The sequence below is a fragment of the Musa acuminata genome, chromosome BXJ1-4, assembly GCF_036884655.1.
Source record: "Musa acuminata AAA Group cultivar baxijiao chromosome BXJ1-4, Cavendish_Baxijiao_AAA, whole genome shotgun sequence".
NCBI lineage: Eukaryota > Viridiplantae > Streptophyta > Magnoliopsida > Zingiberales > Musaceae > Musa > Musa acuminata.
In genome coordinates, this window is record NC_088330.1 from 1,207,131 (window position 1) to 1,227,562 (window position 20,432).

A 20,432-nucleotide genomic window follows, 5' to 3' on the forward strand; every position below is an offset into this window, starting at 1 on the left:
AACACAATAGACAAATTAATTAATAGGGCTTAAAGAGAGGTGTAGAACATCGTTCTGCAAAGCCCCTCACAAAAACTTTATTTTGTTGGATCAACTTAATTGTTGTGACTCGATGTAGTTCTTGCGGCATATTATATCTGTCAGTAGCTACAAAGTTCACTGAATTATCATGCGAAGTAAACACTTTATAACGTTAGAATGACCAAAATATCCTCTACTTAAATGTTCTTTCCTATTATTTTAAGGGCATTTGGGTCATTTTGTCGCGGTCCGACCCGCGAAACTTCAACCGCTCGACCGATTGGTTTGCAAGTGACTCGTAGAATTGGTTCGGTTCCAAATTAAACCAGTTCGGACTAAATCACCCTCGTTTTAATGTTGCTCCGTTAAATTAACTAAAACGAAAGAGTTACCATCGGGAACCTAACCCTAACTCGACGTCTCGGCCTCACGCTCTCTTCTCCGCCCAACGCCGCGCCACCCTTCGCTCTGCCTCAAGCCGCTCTCCGCGCCGCCCGCCTCTCCGCCTCGCTCCGTACGTTGCATCGCCATCCTTCTCCGTTTTCTAATTGCTAACAAGTTTTCACATGTATATGCGATTGACTGCGAATTGACGACCATTAATTGACCATAGCGAAAATCCATGATCTCCTGCTTTATGGAAATCAGTCATTTTTCATACCGAGACTAGTGTTAGTACCTGAATTACATTCTATCTCTGGGTTGTTCCGCTTTGGATCAAGGAAAACGGAGCTCCTGGTGTGCGAGAGAGGCTAGTTGGTTAGGGTTTGTGGACAGTGACTGTCACCCTTTTCCAGTTTCCGTCACCCCCCATGGTCAGTCTACTGCACATGACACAAGCCACCGATTGAGCACATGCCAAAAGGAAATTAACAATATAAAATAGAGGAGACCAACCAAACAACTCCTCTAGCTTCAATCCTTTTCCATTTTCCATCGCTACCGCACACAACCAAAATGCAAGTCACATGGGAATAAAAGAAAGAAGACACCAACCAAACAACCCCCTTCTCTTTCTCCTCCTTGCAGACTCGGTTTGAGCCTTTGCTCTCTGGAGATCAGTTTCAGAAACTGTGTTCGAGGTATGCAGATAAATAGTTCTTTTCTTAGTTAAACTTTGCTCTTTTCTAGTCTTGGTTCTATGCCCGTTTCCCATGCCCTGGATATTCATCTATTCTGGCCGAATTTCATAGATTTTCTTAAAGCTGTGTTTTTGTTCATATGTTTTTAAGAACTTGGGGAGATAGATAATTGAAACCAAAGTCCATCTATATGACATGGGACTTGGTTTTAAATTGATAGATGGGTGAATTGATTGGCCATTTATTAGATCTATGAAAAATTGCTTCTTTAAGCTTTCCAGCCGATTTTTTTCTTTCATCGTTTATGATCTTCGTCTTGGTTTATTATTGCTAACTCCTGCTTAATGTAGGGCTTGATAATGTTCGGTAGGTTTTTTTTTTTTTTTAATTTGCCTGCTCTGAAAGTTATAAATTGTAAGTCACCTGTATATTTTGATGAAATTTGATGGAATGTTGCATCCCTTAATGATATATAGGGAATTTAAAGCTACAGTTGTTCTATACCTCCCGGATGAGATATCAAGACCAACCGTCATCCAATTTGTAGTGTCTAATTCATGTCGGAATATATTTTACTACTTAAAAGTGATCTTTTGGGCTAGGGTCCAGAAACCTGTGTTTTTCTTTCATAGTTTTTTATGTTTATTCTATTTTATGGTTGCTTATACTGGAAACAATGTCAATGTCGTGTTATAGAGTACTAAAATGATTTGACTTTAGATTTTGAAACATCTCCACAGATGCATCATCATTTCCTTTTTGAGATGTTATTTCTTTTTATGTATTCCACTGAGTCATTTTTTAGTGTTTTTAATTTATATTGTTTGTCATATTCTTCCTAGAATTTCAAGTATTTCCTCAAGTTTGTTTTTCTTGTCTTTCCCTTACTGATGTCATTGCATGCACTTTGCATATCTACCTAATCCTCAGAGATGCACATTCATCACATGGGAAATAAATATATGAAGAGCTGAGAGTTCTTAGAAAGAGAGGAGAGACAACAAATGCCATTGTAACTCATTTTAGAAATATGGAGGACGAGAATGGGCTTGAGCTAAGTTTGGGCCTTTCTTTTGGAGGATCCTCAGGCAAATCCAAAAGCAGAGATGTTAGCTTAGATCATAGGATAGATGAAGGAAGTTGTGTGAAACCGGTGGGTAGCAGCAGCATGGCTGCTTCTGATGTACCACTTACGAACTTCTTCCAAACTAACGCTGAAGATCAGGAGCACAGTGGGAAACAAGCAGTTCCGCAACCTCGAGAAAACTTCTGGACAGACCTGAACAAATTTACTGTTTCAGTATCAGATGGTTCTGATAATAAACGGAGTAACCAATTGCAGTTCATGGGAAATCAAGAGCCATTTATAGCAAATAGCAAGTCAACAAACAGTGAGGAAGACAATTCAGGAGCCAAGAAACGTCGATTGACCACTGAGGAAATGAATTTTCAAAAGAAGCATGTGTCGTTGGTTGACCATTCTGCAATAGCAGGCAAGGGTCCTTCTGGTGATACTTTTGTCAAATTATCACATAACACACCTTCCATAGATGATGGTTGCTCTGGTGAAAATGACGATGTAGAAGGGTCAGAGGCAGAAGGATCAAACTCTTGGTTGGTTTCTCAACGTGAGGACAGCTTTAAGCACTCGGACCTTCCTAAAGGTGCTGACAAGAGTGCCTCATCTGGAATCAGCCATCAAGGGCAGAAGCAGCAACTTTATTCAGGAAATGAGTCCAATCCTGGACTTGGGAAAGTTGCACATGGAATTCCATTATCACTTCAACCACTAACTGTCATGACTGTGCCTTACCCAATACCAGTTGAAGTACCACCTGCCGTTAGTGTACCTAACACGGTAGCTTATCCTTCACCTTGTGTCATGCAACTGATGCCTGTTGCAAACAGTGAACAGCCTGTGGTCCAGGCCGTGAACACTAACAACTCGCAGATGGCTTTTGGATATTCAACTATCCAACTCCCAAGACTAGAAACAAATTCTTCCTGGGCATTTGGTTCTCAATCTCAGCTTGTCTCTTCCTCTACAACTAAAAACCATGCGGATGGAGGGCCAGATTCTCAGCATGCTGAACCTCATGGTCAATTTCTATTCTTCGACTTCTGCATTGTTCTGATAATAGTAATATCCATGCTGATTCGAACTAGAGTTTCTTTTGTAGGTAGCTCATATTTCATTGTTAAAGGCACCGTATTTATTCAAGTGAAGAATGCTAAATAACTTGTATTCACCCTGTGTTGAGCAACTCATTTTACATGAATGGATAAAATTTGGAAGTCCATGCTCATTTTTAATTAAGATTCATTGGACTCAAAACTAAGAAACTAGCAAATTTTCTTTCAGGATGATCATTTGATGCATATCAAGCCAAATCAAAGAATCAAGCTGTGCTGATCTTTCGTCTGACAGTCTAAAGTAGGACACCCCCCCCCCCTCTTTTGGGCAAAGTCACTGCATTTTATTCTACTTTTTTCTTTTTTAAAATGGTCAATCTTGATATGTTATTGGCCTTTATCATGTTTAGGTAGGACCAGGTGACTCAGAATACAAGAGATAGTCTTCGGTATCTCTCTTTATTTGACAGTCTCAAAAGGACTAAAAAGAAAAGGTGGCCAGTGCACAAGGCTCACTAGTTCTAGTTATGACTTATCCTGATCATCTAGTTCGTAAAAGAGAAACCTTATTGTGATGCCATGCTGGACCTCTTTCCAAAGGGATACAAATCTATCTAAAAGAACGCTTAGTGTTACATTTAAGAGTTACCCAGCTGTAGGAGATCCTTTAATTAAGTAGGCATAGGAATTTGTTGTCCCTACTTAGAGTAGACGTTGCTCAACTAAGCTTTTATAGATTGCATAGTGATCGTGAGTGGAAAATAAACTATATTCCTTGTCTAGCAGACCATATATTATATACATTTTTTTCTTTTGAATATTTCTTCACTGACACTCTTCTAACTTCTGGAATTATGTTTCTGAATCCTGAGACTTTCGTCTAGCACCTATTTTTTATATTTACTTGTTCTGTTGCATGAATTTGCTGCTCTGTGTGTACTATTCCAATATCAGACTCGAAAATTTTACTTACTCATCTTGTTGCCCAGTATTATGATGCTATATTTGACTCACAAGTACAATCAGTCATTAAAAATATTTCTTATATAAATTATATGATAGGGCTGAATTCATCTATGCTTTAATTAGTGTCTTAAAATCAGACTCCTAAAGCATCATTTGGATGCATTAATTTGTATTTATGCTGAGTTTTGATGCTAGGATTGCTTTTAGGATTGGGATTGTATCATAAATGATAGATGGTGATTGGATCACAAATCATAATTTTGTTTTTTTTTTCTTGATGTGTTTTACTGTTAATTTATGAACTTGACATTTAGATTTTATGAAGACAGCAGGAAATATATGAGTATCACAATCCTTATAATTTTTTAACATGCTAGCAAATGACCCATGCCATGTACAGAATCTTTTTTAAAATTTTAAACATAATTTATGCGGTTTGTGTTATTTTGTAGGTTCTGTTAAACTAATAATAAATGTTATAATTTAAGAAGTTGTAAGCAATGCTTGCTTAAAATATACTCTGTATTGTGCAATGTATCAAGCAATTACTAAAGATATAGACATTTAAGAGATTTGACTAATACCATATGATTTGAAGGAGACCTGTCAACTTTATAGCATAATAATTTAAGGACATGTGACAACTTTGCAATGTAATAACAATCCACAAATGTAAAATTTTGAAAACAATTTTTTACTTTATTTTATAGTATCAACAAATTACATTTGGCCAAAGCTTTGGGAACTTTCTCAAAAATAAAACCCAATACTCTACCTATAAAGAAGTTACTCTATTCATAAAAAGTCCATTAACTTGTTCAGTTTTTTTAATGTTCCATATACTTAATATTGTCAATAACTTATTCTAAAACATGGAAAAGTTTCTAATAAATTATGAAAACAAATTTATACTGCAAAAAGATGAAGCAATCAAATATTGATGTTTTTTAATACATAACATTAACCTGCTACTGATGATCTGATGGGATCCAGATTTAATGACACGATTGAGATTGTTTAGGACCATTTGTTTGCAAGATCAGAAAATCTAAATTATCTAATTACATGATTTAACATCAGATGCTAGGACAGATGTGGACCAGAGATGTCTGCATGTTTTTGATGCATCATGTTGATGTCTTACTTTTAAAGAGTACAACCTCAGTAATTGGAGTATGCATTGACTTTGTCCTGAAAAATTTTCATGCTAAATAAAAATTTCTGATATCCCTCTTCACCTCCTGAAGAGGCCTAATGCCACATCTCATGACTTTCTTTCCTTGCAATATTGCTTGCAATCAAACCCACTGCAAGCACCAGAGGCTTAACAATGTCTTAATATGTATGCTTGCAAAGATTACAGATTGCCCTAATCGCTTTCTATCATGCTATGCTGTTTCAGTTCGGATACCCCATGGTTCCTCATCAGCCTTGGCATTGGAGAGGAGATCGACAAATTCCACAAAAGGTGGTAAGCATGTTATTGATACTGGCACATCTTCCTCATCGCATGTGGAAGATGAAGCCAAGGGAATAAATACTGTTTTCTGGCAAAGTAATAAAGCAAACCCTGATGAAGGCCATGAAGGATCCCAAATAAGACCAGGTGCTGCACCAAATGTGAAATTTGGAGGATGTGGCTCATATCCAGATCTCCCATGGGTTTCAACAACTGGGCCAGGCCCAAACGGTAGAACCATATCTGGTGTTACCTACAAGTACACTGAAAACCAGATAAAGATTGTTTGTGCTTGTCATGGGTATCACATGTCCCCTGGAGAGTTTGTTCAACATGCTAGTGCAGATGCTGCCGATGCTGAAAATAGTGCAACTCTTGCACCATTTGCCACTACCAATCCGGCAACTTCTGCTCAGAACTAATTCTCAAGCATCTCTTGTGATGGTGGGTCACGCGATGTGGGCATTATGGCATTCAAAACCATGTGTCTCATTTCTTGTTTTTGTTTAACTCGCCTTATGACTCTTTTCTGGCATTTGGAGGAAATATCCATTTTACATCATATTTTAATTGACATTTAAGTAAAATCATGTAGAATCTGTTTCCTAACATATTAGTCATTATATATCTTTTATGTTTCATCATTGAACACTATCTGTTATGTTGGGTGGTGGTTTACTCTGATTTATAAATTCAATACAAGTTGCTCTCACAATAATCTTTTCTATCATCGTTGGTTAATATTGAGAACAGTTATTGTTACAAGAAATGCCTTATTCTCCATTATATCTGTTTCCTAGTGGAAATATATTAGGTATAATGCACCATTGGAATTTTCATCGACTTGTCTTGCTGTACCATCTGGGAATTAGCTTAATGGTTTGTAATTTTGTAGTTATTGCTAATGTATTCTGTGTTCCTGTTGATTTTTCATGTGTTAAATTTGTATATCTTTCGATAATGTTGGCTTTTTTAATGTTTGTTTATCCTGTATCCTTGGTTTATTGGGACCGTTTATTTTCTTTCCAGCAATCTATGTTCTACAATGGCTATTGTTTTCATCTAAGGAAATTTGGTTTAAATATTGCTGGTTAATGCTATTTCTTGGCATGGTACTTTTCAAGGTGGTCTCCATTGAGTGCAAATAAGTGGATACAGCTCTGAAAAACTAGATAAAGATTACTAATGTAGCTAGGTCTTGTTACGAGTGATATTTGCTACAGAAGAGAGAACTCTTTTTTGTCTTGTTGTGAATCACTTTCCTGTTGTGCTCATGGAAGATGGCAAAAGTAGCTTAGCAACCTGAGGCTCTAGCGTCCTTTAATTGCTTTTTCGTGGGAAAATATATATGCTCGTAGGTATCCTCAATTACTATTACTGTCATCTACATGCGAATGTGACGATGGATATGTCCTCATCACCGTGCTAATGTTAGAATTGCAGGGGCTCTTATCCTTGGAGGACATATTATGGACTATGCAATGAAGATGAGTTATTTAAGGTGGACCAGTTGTGAAAATAGAGCAAGTTTATGGTTTATTTGATTCCGAGGAGCAGACACTTCCTCGTTGTGCTGTTGCAGCTCTCTGTATCACACAAGTCTGTTTAATCTTCAGCAGGTAAAGAATATGGAATTCTGCTAGGAATCTAATCAGCAGCATACTTTTTCTACACCAAGGATTGATGGTTGTCGACGTTGTATAACAAGATCGAATCAAGATTATAGTTCTTGCTTCAACTCTTCTCTGTATCTTTGCCATTTCACAGCTAATTACTCGTTTTAACTCATTTTGGATGGTCGTTTTATTTGCAATCTGCATTATATATTGGCACAGATATGAACTATATCTCGGTGATAAGAAGAAGGGCTGTTTGCAGCATAGAGATTGATTGATTTGCCTCGCCAGTTCATGTAACTTTTGCCCGAGATTTTTTACCATCCCATTGCATCTATCTAATGATTCCAAGTGTCATGATGAAGCCCTTAGGTCATTGTTAAATGTAAACCAGAGAAATACTTGGCAACATGTAACAACAAATAAGAAAAGCCCATAATCTATATCTGTGATATGATGAAGGCCTTTAGTTTTTCTTGAACGTAACATATATCAGATTTAACATATAGCAACGAAGGAAAAATAAAAGGACTATATAATCTATACATGTGATATAAATTTAACTTGTGAACGTTAATTAGGATCTAGCGTTATTTTTTTGCTTGGAATTGCTAATTCGGATTAGGGTTATTAATGGTTTTCGTCCAAAGACTTGTAAAGATTAGCTAGGAAGAGATATTAGGCAGAATAGCTAACTGGGGATGTAAAACTTGAATATTAATTAGGATTTTAAGTATGAATTGTTTCGAAAGAAAAGGCTTTTTTATTTGTTATTATATATGTCACTACCTAACCAAACAGCATCAGTCGATATGTCCGAGTGGTTAAGGAGACAGACTCGAAATCTGTTGGGCTTTGCCTGCGCAGGTTCGAATCCTGCTGTCGACGATATTAGATCGTAGATCTTTTTTGTTTTCTATTTTCCTAGTTATATCTTTTTCACCTATTTTGGTTTCTTTTTGCGTGTCTAGGAGTGTGTGCCGCGTACTATTATTGCCTCTGTGACAACATGGAATCTATTTAAAGTTTTTTTTTTTGCTTTATTATTATTATTTCTTTTCCGGTACTCGAATATTTAAGTCTCATTGTGGTGGTGGTGTTGTTGTTGGTGGCATTTAATTATGTCCCCTCTCATCTTAGGCTCCCTTTTCTATTTGTAAACTCTCTCTTACCACCGCATGTTAAGTTTATTATTATTATTATTATTATCTTTTTCTGTCCTAAAATATTTAGGTGTTCATGACAATTTATGCATTTAGGATATTCTGTTTCCGTTTTATTTTTTTTCTAATTATATGTTAGGATGTCTGAATTATTTAGGTTCTTTTCATATTAAAACCAAGAAACCCATCCCCATTATTAGTCCAAGAGTCATCATACTTAATGAGATAGAATTCAAGTAGGTTTAGAAAGCAAGTTATAGACATCAAAGCATACGAAATAGAATAGGTAACAACAACAACAATAAGTGGAAGCTGCTTGACGCCCCTGAAACGAGCACTGGTTAAGCAACCATAAGGTATTAGAAGAGTATAGACAGACAGTCAGTATACACCATAGTAGATTCACCGATGACTTACAGAAGCGAACTTGGTTTCGGTCCAACCCGAGAACCACCGAGATGGCAACTCAGCAGCTCATCCACTAAGTTCTAACCTAAAAAAGAAGGCATCATTGTAGTACTCTTTCTTTTTCTTTACCATCTTTATTTTATGATGACGACGACACTTACTTTTGTTCTTGTTCATCTATTTACGATTTTTTTTTTTTCCTGTTCTCTTCTTCTAAATAATATCTCTTCGTATTTCTCATATCAGTAACAGGATGGAATTCACTAAGATTTCTTTAGTATTTAGGTTACTTCATATTCTTGTGGTGATATATTGTGTTGCTTGTACTTTTCTCGTCCAAATTTCTCCTCCCAAACACAATCATGAATAGCAGATTCTTTGAACTTTATATATCACAATAATTCTCCTCTCACTGCTGAAATAAATAAAGGTTCGAGTCACAGTTACTCATTATTGTTTGATGGAAACCCAAACAACAAGTTCCAAACTCTAAAGACACATTGATGATGATTCACTAAAGCGAAAAAAGAAGAAAAGATTGATTGAAAGTATCCATCCTGACATCGACAACCATGTGGGCTGTTCACTCTTCTTCCCTCTGTCACCCTCTTTTGCACCACCATAGATGATTCTTAGTGGCATGCATGTTGCTATTGGTGGAGCTGTCGACTGGAATACCCTTAATGAATGCATGTTGTCTGTGTCAGAATTTTAATTAAATTCTATACTTCTTAATGGTTTAAATTTTTAATATTATTAATCGTTCGAATAAAAATGTTTATAATAGTGTCAAAATAGTTTCTTCATGTAGATCTGTCTTGTCTATGAGAGAAGAGGATAGCATGTGATAGATTATTTGTGGTGCCACTGATAGTAAGCATAGTGCTTCCATGAATCAATTTAAGTGAACAAGTTAATCGAAAAATAAAGATTTAGGTAAGCAACTTAATATTTTTTTGTACAAGAGAAGAGACTAAAAGAAGTAGGAAAAAAAATCTAGAAAGATTAATAGCACTAGATTTAAGAACTTGACATACTTAAACATAGAAATACTAGTATAGATATTGTTGCACATAAGGATCTTATCCTTACCGACAGTGTTAGAAGTAATTGTATGATTTAAAATATTATTTTAGGAGAATATGTCTTAAATCTTATATATACTTATGCCTCTCAAATTGGATTAGCTGGTCAAATAAAAATAATAATAAAACTTAAATGATATGATATAATATATATATATATATGAAAATATTATAATCGAAGAAAATTAGAATAGTCGGAAAAGAAACGATAAATATAAAAGAAGAGCGGAAATGAATGAAGAGGGAGATAGAATGTTTAATTACTTATAAGAATGATCACAACTATAAGGATAAGGGTGACATTCAAAATCTATTTTAATCATAAAGAAAATAAGATATGAAATAAATTATCTCCAAAAATTAATTTAATTTAATGTATGGAAGACTAATAGTGGAAGCTATCTATGTACTAAGATAATTAATAAAAGAATATATAGAGAGGAAAAAAGGTTTCTATATGACTTTTATTGATTTTAAAAAGCTTACGATGGATTTTAAAATTAAAATACCCACAGCAACAGCATCGTTGTCTGCCACCACTAACGCCAGCAACGACGACGTTGACCATCACTTAATGTTAAAATTATCTTTTTACTTTTTATTTTTATATTTCTGTTAATAAAACTAATGTCGTTAAGGTAAATTGATCTAATCATTTTACTTTTGTAACTACATGGATATTAATATAACTTTTTAAAGTATAGAGATCGAGATACTAAAGTAATTAACCCGCTTGAAGATTAAGTATGTCTCTTCTTTCCGAAAGTACATCTTTTAAAATTTTAAATCAGTTGAGAATGAATCAAACTCGTGGGAACCACAAGCCATATATTGAATTCGATCTATATCTTAATAGACAACTTTTGAATTGCATTGCTGTCCGATCTCATCATATTTATTCTGTCCAATTTGATTCAAACTCCTTGTATAATTTGAAATCTTATTATCAATCAGTGGAATCGGTGAAAATGCATGCCTAAATGTGTCCATGCCTTTCATCTGCAGAATAAAACAAGAACAAGGAAGAGAGTCCACTTGGATGCATCATGGGAGATTTGCATCTACTGCATATATCTGCATCGGATTCAATGCTTTCCGTGTGGGGTATTCTTATTCTTTCCATCTATATAATCTTTGTCTGAATCAGATAGATTCTTTCTTACACTCTTCAGTGACAAGCTCATGACGAAAGCCCGAGGAAAATTACCTCAAACCTTGGCATCTCAATTTTGTGAGACATTTCATAATGTGGTGTAAATGATGTATCTATGAAAAGGAAAATACAAACAAATGCCTACAATCGATGATTCCAAAAATCTCTAACAAAATCAATTAAATACGAGAGTTGAATGAAAACAAAAAAGCAATTTCAATCAATTATGACTGGTGTTGTGGGGAAAAACTCATTTAAGATAGGGTAGACATGTTCAAAAGAGGCTCACAAGCATATTAATTGAATGAGATGGATTAATTAAGATTAATCATTTGGGAAAAACTTGTGATAAATAAGAAATTTAAAAGTAAAATATAATTTGATATATTTTTAAAATAGTTTTCATTCATTACATTTAACGAAGTATAAAAATACAATTTGATGTTGTAGTTTCACTTAGTGATACTTTTTCTTTGAAAGAGTTAAAATACTGTAAAAGTTGTATATAGTCCACCTCAAATAAGTAAAACGCTTATAATGCTATTAATTCCTCCACAAGACTATTAATTCGTCAAAAAATAAAGCAATAGATTAGTTGCTTTAATGAATGATAAGAATAATATTAATATATATATATATATATATATATATATATATATATATATATATATATATATGCATCGATGACAGTAATCCAAAGAAAAAAAAGAGCTTTGATTTTTATTTTCTTGTCATTACAATAAAAATGATGTGCCGAGAAGAAATAGCAACTCATAAACATTTTTCTCTCCATCATTAATTTTCTAAACTGGTGTCGTTTATGTAGGGGTTGACTCCGTGAAACAACCAATTGCCAAGAACAAGGAATCACATGTGAAATTATCACCAATCTCGATCATATCTCTGCAGATCATAGAAATGGGTCAATGGATTATATAGAATACAAAACCAAGACTCGTAGCATCTTGACTAATAATATCAACCTCCTTGTCTTTATCTCTTTCGATATTGATATTTCTTCAAATCCAACAGATCCCTCGTTTCAATTCTAGTGCTGGAATAAAGAGAGCAAGGACCACTAAGTAGAGTAGGATCTTTGTTGGAAGTAGCGAAGGTGGATCATAAAGCAGAGAAGCTTGTAAAGATACGTGTTCGATAATCCAATGACCGACCGAGCATGCAGTACTCGTGAACGAAAGAAACACGTCGATCGAAAGGAAATATGCAATTTTTTTGCATATATGAAGTTGTTATCATTTCCCATGCATCGGAGAATGGTGTTACTAGCAATTTTGAGTCTCCTTTTTGCATTGAGTTAGTTCAATACACGGCATGACATCGAAATCATAAACAATATAAAGCATTGCAAACGAAAGGAGAGGAAAAGTGAAAGAGAAAAAGTGAGAAAGTGTAAAAGGATGAGGACTCAAAAATTTTGAGCAAAAGGATGAACTTTGTTTCACAGTTAAGAAAGGAACCCCAAAAAAAAAAAGATAAAAGCTAAAGCTGCATACGATTTCTGTTTCTAGAGAAGAAGAACCCATCGGTGGTGTGGCTTTTGCAATCATAGCTGCAGCTCTTCGACCAGAGGTCCAGAATGACAGCCAGGGAAACCAAACATAATAACTCCCATCTAAGATACTTGCTTCTTCAATGGATCTTTCACTTGGAGCCTCGAACAAGTCTACGACTCGAAGAATACCGAAATGAGATTAGTTTAACCACCATGATTTTAGCAACAAAAGACAAGGAAGATCCGATTTTAGCAATATATAGGGTTTCGCCTATCCGATGGTGTGCCCTGTTGTGCACCACCCATGAGCCTCAACAAGTAAGATACCATCCTACGATAATATCAACTTTGATAAAAAAAACATCATGATAAAAGAATTATAAGATAGATCACGAGATTTATATATATATATATATATATATATTATTTGAAAGAATTATTTAAGAATTATAAGATGATCAATTCTAACATCAGATTCACATATATCATTTGAAGAATTATTTAACAAGTTGATTGATTATTAAACACATTTGAAAAGAGAAAAAAAAATGACAATACTATGATAAGATAGCCAAGTTAGTCAAAAAAAATCTAAAAGAAAGAATAATTTTCTATAATAATTTTTTTAATAAAATATCAAATAAGATACCTCTTGTACATGTGAGATAACATGTAAAGTCATGGTAGCAATTTCAACTCAAATAACTCGAGAAATAACTTACGCTACTATTATTAGCATCTCTGGCATCCCAACAATAAAAAATTGAGTTTTTTTTCAACTTGTTTCTCATAAAAAAAATTTGAGCACGGGAGGTATCTTTGATCCGAGACTAGAATAAAGACAACATCTATGAGCGATTGTCGGCTTCACAAATCACTTAGTCAATCGCTCTTATTTCAATTGCCAATCCAATCGATGTATAACATCATCATCTTGGTCATCCATCATTCAACAATAATTACATATAATCAGGATTATTTAAAGTCTATATTTAAAAGTAAATCAGTCTTATTATCGTGATCTTATCACGATCGGATTCTCATTGCATATATCTATGAATATCACAATATATACAATAGACAACATAAAGTGAGAAAATACTAATAAATAATAATAATCAAAAGACTTTACAACTTATCACACATATCATCACTCACGTTATTGGCTTGTAAGGCACCTATGACTAGCACGTCTTATATATTTCACGCCAAACCATTTGAAATTATTTATACCGATATCTAAGGCCTTACCCCTACCACTTCTTTTAACAATTTTAGATTTTATATTATTTTTATAAATTATATATAGTTATACCCTCTCAAATATAAATATGAAGTCACCATAATATTTACTCACTTTAGATAGATGATCCAGAATTTCTTTCACTCTACCACTAAAATACTTTACTATAATGGAGAAGGTGAACACTAAGCCCTAAGAATCTACTTCTCATCCTACGATATACAACATCTCAAGTCATCACTAGTCGAATGAAAGCATACTCACCTTTCACACTAAGTATCGATATATAGTTAAAACTGGTCTTATCCTTTTACACTAAGCCTTCATGCTACCAATCTTTTGGTCAGTAACCTTTCAAACTATGATCTACCTTATTAACTGTATACTCACCTTAGTCTTACAATGCTAGTCACCATTTGAAAAACTATTCCATCCTAATCTTTAAAAACTCAAAGTATTTAGTTTTTTATGTTATCCCTAGCTACACCTCTATTCTTACATAAGTTAACATTAAGATCCAGCCTTGTATCTTTTTAGTGTACTCCATTGAACATAATGCTTTCCGGTACTATAATCCTAAAACTCAAAAAGTATTTATATCATGTCATATTATTTTTGTTGAGTCTACTTTTTCCTTCTAAAATCATGGGCCTTCAACAAAATGAACCACTCCAATAATCATATATCAATGTATTCGTTTGGGTACGCCTATTACGTATTGGTCTGTAATAAAACGAGTCTCGTAGTATCTAAAAAATACTCTTAATCATGGATTTCTTCTTTGTAAATACTTATTTGTTCATCTTCATGCCTTATACTGACTAGATATACAACATTGATGATAGAACATCTACGTCAGTTTATATTATCTTCTTTGGAGCAAATCCAATCAGTTAGTGTTTCAAGAAAAAGAAAATAGTTGTAAGATCCACTATTGAAGCTAAATATCGAGTCATCACCACAACGCTGTAGAACTTAATTGGGTCACCAATCTGCTATAGGAACTTAACATCACCTTCAAATCCACTCCTGCAATATACTATAATAATGTTAGTGCCACTTATTTGTGCGTCAATCTAATGTTCCACTCACGAAATATATTGTCATCGACTTCCACTTCATAAACTATGTGTGTTTCTCATGTATATGCTTCTAATCAACTAGCAGATTCCTTGGCAAAGTATCTCACCTGTAAGATATTTTAATTACATCAATCTAAGATTTGCATCATTTACAAAAGATCAATCTTACAATAGCATTATAAAAAATTATGATAGAAGATCATAATATAGACATACATGGAATAACATTCTTACTTTCTTATATCCTCAATAAATCTATGATTTAAGGATTAATCGTATATTTAAATGGTTGATTTAATTGTATGATTTGAGTGATTAATTAAAAACAATCTCTCCCTTAAAATCTATATAAATACTCATATATTCTTCAACCAATAAAATTTATTCCTTTTACAAAATATTCTTCGATTCTATAAACTCAGCGTTAGTATGGAGATTGACTCATCTTTACGCCCTATGTTAGCATAAGGGAGTGCATCGTAACTGCGATGTCCAGTGATTCGATGCACATACATAATACCAATCGATGACTTCGTGTGACCGTCTCACAAATTAACCGTTGCTTCAATTCGATGATCTCTCAGCTTATCATTAAAAGGCTTCCCCCTGTGAGAAAAATACTTTCTTATCATTTTCAAATCCATTGAATCTCTACTATTTCAAGCATCGGAATTTTTTGTTTTTTTTCTAATCAAAGGACTCATTCGCCAAATCCCTCGTCTCTTGACATTGAACCTGTGGCAATCTCTGAAGCTAGGCCCAAGCTAAATCCAAATCGATGGAATTATTCGAGCAGTTTTATTTTTGGGGAGTTGATCCTGGAATTTGTATCCTCTTACGTCATTGGAAACAATCCTTGCTTGATTTCACAAGTTTCCTCTGCTGTTCTTAGTTTCTGAATCAAATTCAAATTTCAAGACCAGATTTGAGTTCAACGTAGGCATAAGCTGTGATGATTGGAATTGTTTCGTCCAGGGAATGAAAAAGAGGAGCAGTAGTTGATGTCTTGTGCACAGAAGTAGTTTCTGATTTGTTATTGCAATTTTGCATTAACTCGAGTGGTGATGACAACTGTAGCTTTCATTTCTGTGGATATCAACTTTGCAGATAGATTTCAGACAGAATCAAGCAACGAGAATAGTCTTTTAGCTTTACCAGCAACAAGTATAATTCCTTAGCTTTAGCATCAACCATCAGCTTAATTGGAAGATACTGTGGATCTCAACTGTGTCTTCTGCCTGGGAGAAAATGTTTGAACTCCTTTTTCAGGGCATCCAGCTTAATTGGCCAAGGAAATAATTCTCAACATGCAGATTTTTCTTTTTGTTTTAAGACTGTGTGCTCTTCATCATGCTTTGATTGCCTCTTATGATTTGTGACAGACACAACATAATGAACGATCGACTGATCATAAGCAACAGATTGGTCCAGAAGAAAAAACAGTCTATTCTTAACTAGGATATGTCATTTACGTGGCTGGTCCATATCCTCTAACCTAACAGTCTAATTTATTCTCATTCTGGGTGCAACTTATCTCTTGTCATTACTCCAATAATAGATTAAAGAATGATAACTATACTCCTAGGTCTAACCCTAACCATAAAAATAGCTTCTACCACAATTAAGAACTAATATCCCTCAAAACATACTTTCACTTCGAATCTGCCACTATCTTTTGTTTGCCTGCTTTGTGATAAAGCAAAAGCAGGAAGAAAAAGCAAGGAAAAGAAGGAAAGGAAGAAGAAAATGTTAAATAAATGATGGGTGGAAAGGAAGGTAAACAAAGGGAAAGGTTTCTCAAAGCATGTATCCATGCCTCTAAACAAAGGCCTGTGCTTTCTTCTCCAAACCTCAGCCAGAAAGCAGAAAAGAAGCAAAGTGTCTAAAGGTTGACCTGGGCTACAGGAAGAGGGGCGGGGAGGAAAGAGGAGGATGGGGAGTGCGCAAACCCTAAGTTTTTAAGCATGAATGGAGGGAGTCATCAGATATCCTTGGTGCAACGAATGATGGGAGGAAGCCCTAGTTTGTGGACCTTGAACAACCTGATGCCACCATCTCAGGAGATGTCTGCCGTATTTGCCTCTTCCTCCACTTCTTCTTCTCTTTCTTCTTCTTCTTCGTTGTCCTCCTTGGTGATTCCTAAATGCTCAAAGCCAGCTAGTTTCATCCCCGTGATCCCTTGCCGTGAAAACCAAGACCTGCCTGTGTCATGGAGCCAACTGTTGCTGTAAATATCTCTCTCTCTCTTCCTCTCTCTTTCTCTCTCTCTGTATATATATATATATATATATATATATATATATATATATATATATATATATATATATATATATATATATATATATATACAGAGAGAGAGAGAGAGAGAGAGAATTTTCGTGTTTTCTGTATATATGTGTCCGTGTTGGTGGGTGTGTTATGGTGTTTGCATGCTTCAAGTGCTTCTTCATTTATGCAGATCAGTATAAGTTTTTTGATGGCTTTTACTGTCTCTTGAATTATATGAACAAAAATTCTAGTTGTCTCTGTGGTTTTTGTTGTTTGCATGCATGAAGTGCTTTTCTTTCTTGCGGATCAGTAGAAGTGTTGACATGACTATGTGAACATATACTCTAGTTTTCTGATTGTTATGGTGGATGTAGATCTTACACTGGGGGATTGGTGGAGGAAGAGGATAAGTGCACCGACACTCCTTACTCGGCCAAGAGGATGGAGAACTGGAAGGATCAAACCCTGTACACATCCACAAATACCCATATGGTTGATGTCAAACGCGAGGATGCACAAACTGGGCATGCCTATCACTATGGCAAAGATCAAGAAGCTCAGGCAGCTCGCTCTTCATGGAGTCGGGCAGTACCAGCTTCCTCTCCTCGGTCTTGTGTCACCACAAGTTTCAGCAGCAACATGTTAGAGTTCTTCTCAGATTGCAAGGGGCAGAGAAAGCATCACCAGTTCGACCACTCGGCTGAGGTGAGGAGGAGGAGAAGAAGATGAGGTTTTGCTGTGTATTATATATCCTCATTAACTATAATTTCATGCGATACTGCTTGCTCACCAAGCAGCTAACCTGACTGTTAAACCCTAACACACTTTGGCTAGCTTGATCTTTGCATTATTTTCCATGCTCTTCCTCTTCATGAGTTTCTTCACCTCAGATTCCCAGCACGTGTGCAAGTTCTTATTCTGCTTTCTTCTTTTGCTTGCCTAGTGCAACAGCAATGATGGTGTAGCTCTCAAGAAGGCTAGAGTTCAAGCATCCTCAGCACAGTCTCTTCTCAAGGTTCTCATTTGTGTGATCATCATAATTGCTCTCTCTCTCTCTCTCTCTCTAAAAAGGGAAATCTTATTGTATCCGATACGGCAGGAGAAAGTGTTTATACTGGTTTATCTGTATTGGCTTCAGGTTAGGAAGGAGAAGTTGGGAGATAGGATATCAGCTCTTCATCAACTGGTTTCTCCTTTCGGAAAGGTAGTACCATATTACATTCTCCTTAGATCAAGATGCATCATCACTGCCTGGTTGTTCGTGTTCTTTCTGCTGCTTCAACTTCCCTTTCCATGACATTAATCCACAAGTTATTCTTCCTGATGATTAGAAAAAGAAGCTCTGACATCCCTCCTTTTGCAGACTGACACTGCGTCTGTACTCCTGGAAGCCATTGGCTACATCAGATTCCTCCACAGTCAAATCGAGGTCCTCTATGTGTGTGTGTGTGTGATTGAGAGCTGGCATGCGATAAAAGCTGCTGAAATGGCCATCTTTTAGTTATTGATGTCTTGTGGTGTCATGTGTTTCAGGAATTATACTCTTACCCAGCGTTTCTTTCATGCAGGCTTTGAGCTCCCCGTACCTGCGATCTGGATCAAGGAACACGACACTGACCGTAAGCATCCAACATGGACCATTCCTTCACTCTTCCCAATGCTATTATCCCTTCCTTCCACCTCTTCCAAAGAAACATCAAGAAAATCTATCAAATAGAACATAGGCAGATAGCAGCAAATACTATATACATCATATGAGCTTAACACTAGCAGCTTTATCTTTCATCAAGAGCATCAACATTTCAGAATAAGATGATTTTATAATATTAATTCCATGAGTACCATCACTAAAATGCCATCTCCGACATGATCATCTACATCAACAGGATGCTGACGACGAGCCAAAGAACTTGAGGAGTCGAGGATTATGCCTGGTGCCAGTATCCTTCATATTAGATGTTGGCAACCACAATGGAGCTGATTTCTGGGCTCATAACTTCGGAATGGGTTTCCGGTGAGCTGAAAACAAAAAGCTTAGTCTTCATAAAAGTAAAGGAGAAGGGAGCTCACACCTCATCATGATCGAAGAACATGGAGCCCTTCTTGATGGCTTACTTGTACTTTATTTGTATGCGCAGACTTAGCATTACTGCAACTTTCAGTAGGATTAGAATGTGTGTAGACATCAGGAGATCATGGTTTCGTGAATTTTGGACGTGATATGAACTAATCGTCTCCTATAATTCATTTCAACTACTAGACTGGCTATGTTGAATGATAAAAATGCATCAAACGTAGCTGCAAAATAGTTACATTATTAGCTTGTACTGTGACCAGTGTAGCTCTGATTAGGAGAAACTCTTCTTTGCTTCCTATACACCATGACCCTTTCCGGATCCTGAATCGGTGCCTGCAATGGATCATCACCTGCATTAATCGTAAGCCTATGCTCTGATATCAATTTGTCATGACTCATATTCTAATGAGTTTATTCGAAGAAAATGTTATTTTCACCTTGAATGTCTTATGTTATTAGACAAAAATAAATTTAATTATGTTTCTATCGTGAACTAAATTTTAGTAGTCAATATGCTCTTTAAGTGAGTGACTGATGAAGACACCAATAATGCTAACAAAATAAAAATAAAACTTGTTGGCCCATAATTATGAATGGATTCCGCAAAAAGTGTAACCATCCTAAAAGTCTCCAATTTTTACCTACTACACATTCCCGCCCGAGAGAACCTCTAATATAATGGTCTATCTTTCATCATTTACTAATAATTGAAATTTTACGCAAAGTGATAAGTTTTCTTAATTTTGCTTTTTCTTCTAGGAAGAAAAAAAAAATCTACAAGAAAAAGACCGAAGGATGGAAAGAATGTAGACTAAAAATGAACAGAAAAAAAGAAGAAGAAAAACTAATGTAGAAGGAAGAAGAAGGTGATAGAAAGAGTTTCGCCATACCATTCTCTCTTGCTACATAATGTTAATGTGACGTCGACGAGTAACTTAGTTTGTGCTCCCAATGATTTGAACCTGACATGTATCGAATTCATGAATCCTATGTAAACGATGGACGGGCATCGAGTCACAAAACGATCTAACATAAGAGCTCTCTACATTCGGATCGAGTTAAGATTGGCTATGGAGGAGACGTCCAATCTCCTCATGTTGGGCTTTATGTTGTGTTGGGAGTTGACGTACACAACATTTGGGCCAAGCTAGTACGGTCGAGTT

At 35.5% G+C, this 20,432-nt stretch overlaps 2 protein-coding genes and 1 non-coding gene across 7 annotated transcripts; all 3 read left to right on the plus strand.

Moving 5' to 3' along the window:
• The first annotated feature begins 409 nt into the window (after window positions 1-409).
• On the plus strand, window positions 410-7,449 carry LOC103980376 (protein NINJA homolog 1). 4 transcript variants are annotated; one of them, XM_018824735.2, is made up of 4 exons: window positions 545-1,103; window positions 2,034-3,202; window positions 5,605-6,105; window positions 7,097-7,449. In XM_018824735.2, the coding sequence occupies exons 2-3, from the start codon at window positions 2,134-2,136 to the stop codon at window positions 6,081-6,083; spliced, it is 1,548 nt and encodes a 515-aa protein (XP_018680280.2). In that variant the 5' UTR covers window positions 545-1,103; window positions 2,034-2,133; the 3' UTR covers window positions 6,084-6,105; window positions 7,097-7,449. The 4 variants fall into 4 exon arrangements, with proteins under 4 accessions (XP_009395041.2, XP_018680280.2, XP_018680279.2 ...); XM_018824734.2 differs by having other exon boundaries at window positions 7,105-7,449; XM_009396766.3 differs by lacking the exons at window positions 545-1,103; window positions 7,097-7,449 and adding an exon at window positions 410-535 and having other exon boundaries at window positions 5,605-6,305.
• A 634-nt stretch (window positions 7,450-8,083) lies between these two features.
• TRNAS-CGA (transfer RNA serine (anticodon CGA)) lies at window positions 8,084-8,165 on the plus strand. The gene has a single exon. It is a non-coding gene; the product is annotated as a tRNA-Ser (tRNA).
• Window positions 8,166-16,749: 8,584 nt separating this feature from the next.
• On the plus strand, window positions 16,750-19,569 carry LOC135640481 (transcription factor bHLH68-like). 2 transcript variants are annotated; one of them, XM_065154949.1, is made up of 7 exons: window positions 16,750-17,151; window positions 17,567-17,897; window positions 18,136-18,207; window positions 18,331-18,396; window positions 18,556-18,630; window positions 18,761-18,811; window positions 19,079-19,569. In XM_065154949.1, exons 1-7 carry the CDS (start codon window positions 16,889-16,891, stop codon window positions 19,208-19,210), a joined length of 990 nt encoding a protein of 329 aa, XP_065011021.1. In that variant the 5' UTR covers window positions 16,750-16,888; the 3' UTR covers window positions 19,211-19,569. The 2 variants fall into 2 exon arrangements, with proteins under 2 accessions (XP_065011021.1, XP_065011026.1); XM_065154954.1 differs by having other exon boundaries at window positions 16,752-17,151; window positions 18,556-18,621.
• Window positions 19,570-20,432: the final 863 nt, after the last annotated feature.

Excerpts from the sequence above, each read along its gene's own strand:
- LOC103980376 (XM_009396766.3), top strand. The coding sequence starts at position 2,134 with ATGGAGGACGAGAATGGGCTTGAGCTAAGTTTGGGCCTTTCTTTTGGA. Across the intron at positions 3,203-5,604 it reads TCAGCATGCTGAACCTCATG|TTCGGATACCCCATGGTTCC; the intron begins GTCAATTTCTAT and ends ATGCTGTTTCAG.
- LOC135640481 (XM_065154949.1), top strand. The coding sequence starts at position 16,889 with ATGAATGGAGGGAGTCATCAGATATCCTTGGTGCAACGAATGATGGGA. Across the intron at positions 17,898-18,135 it reads AGTTCGACCACTCGGCTGAG|TGCAACAGCAATGATGGTGT; the intron begins GTGAGGAGGAGG and ends TTGCTTGCCTAG. Across the intron at positions 18,397-18,555 it reads TGGTTTCTCCTTTCGGAAAG|ACTGACACTGCGTCTGTACT; the intron begins GTAGTACCATAT and ends CTCCTTTTGCAG.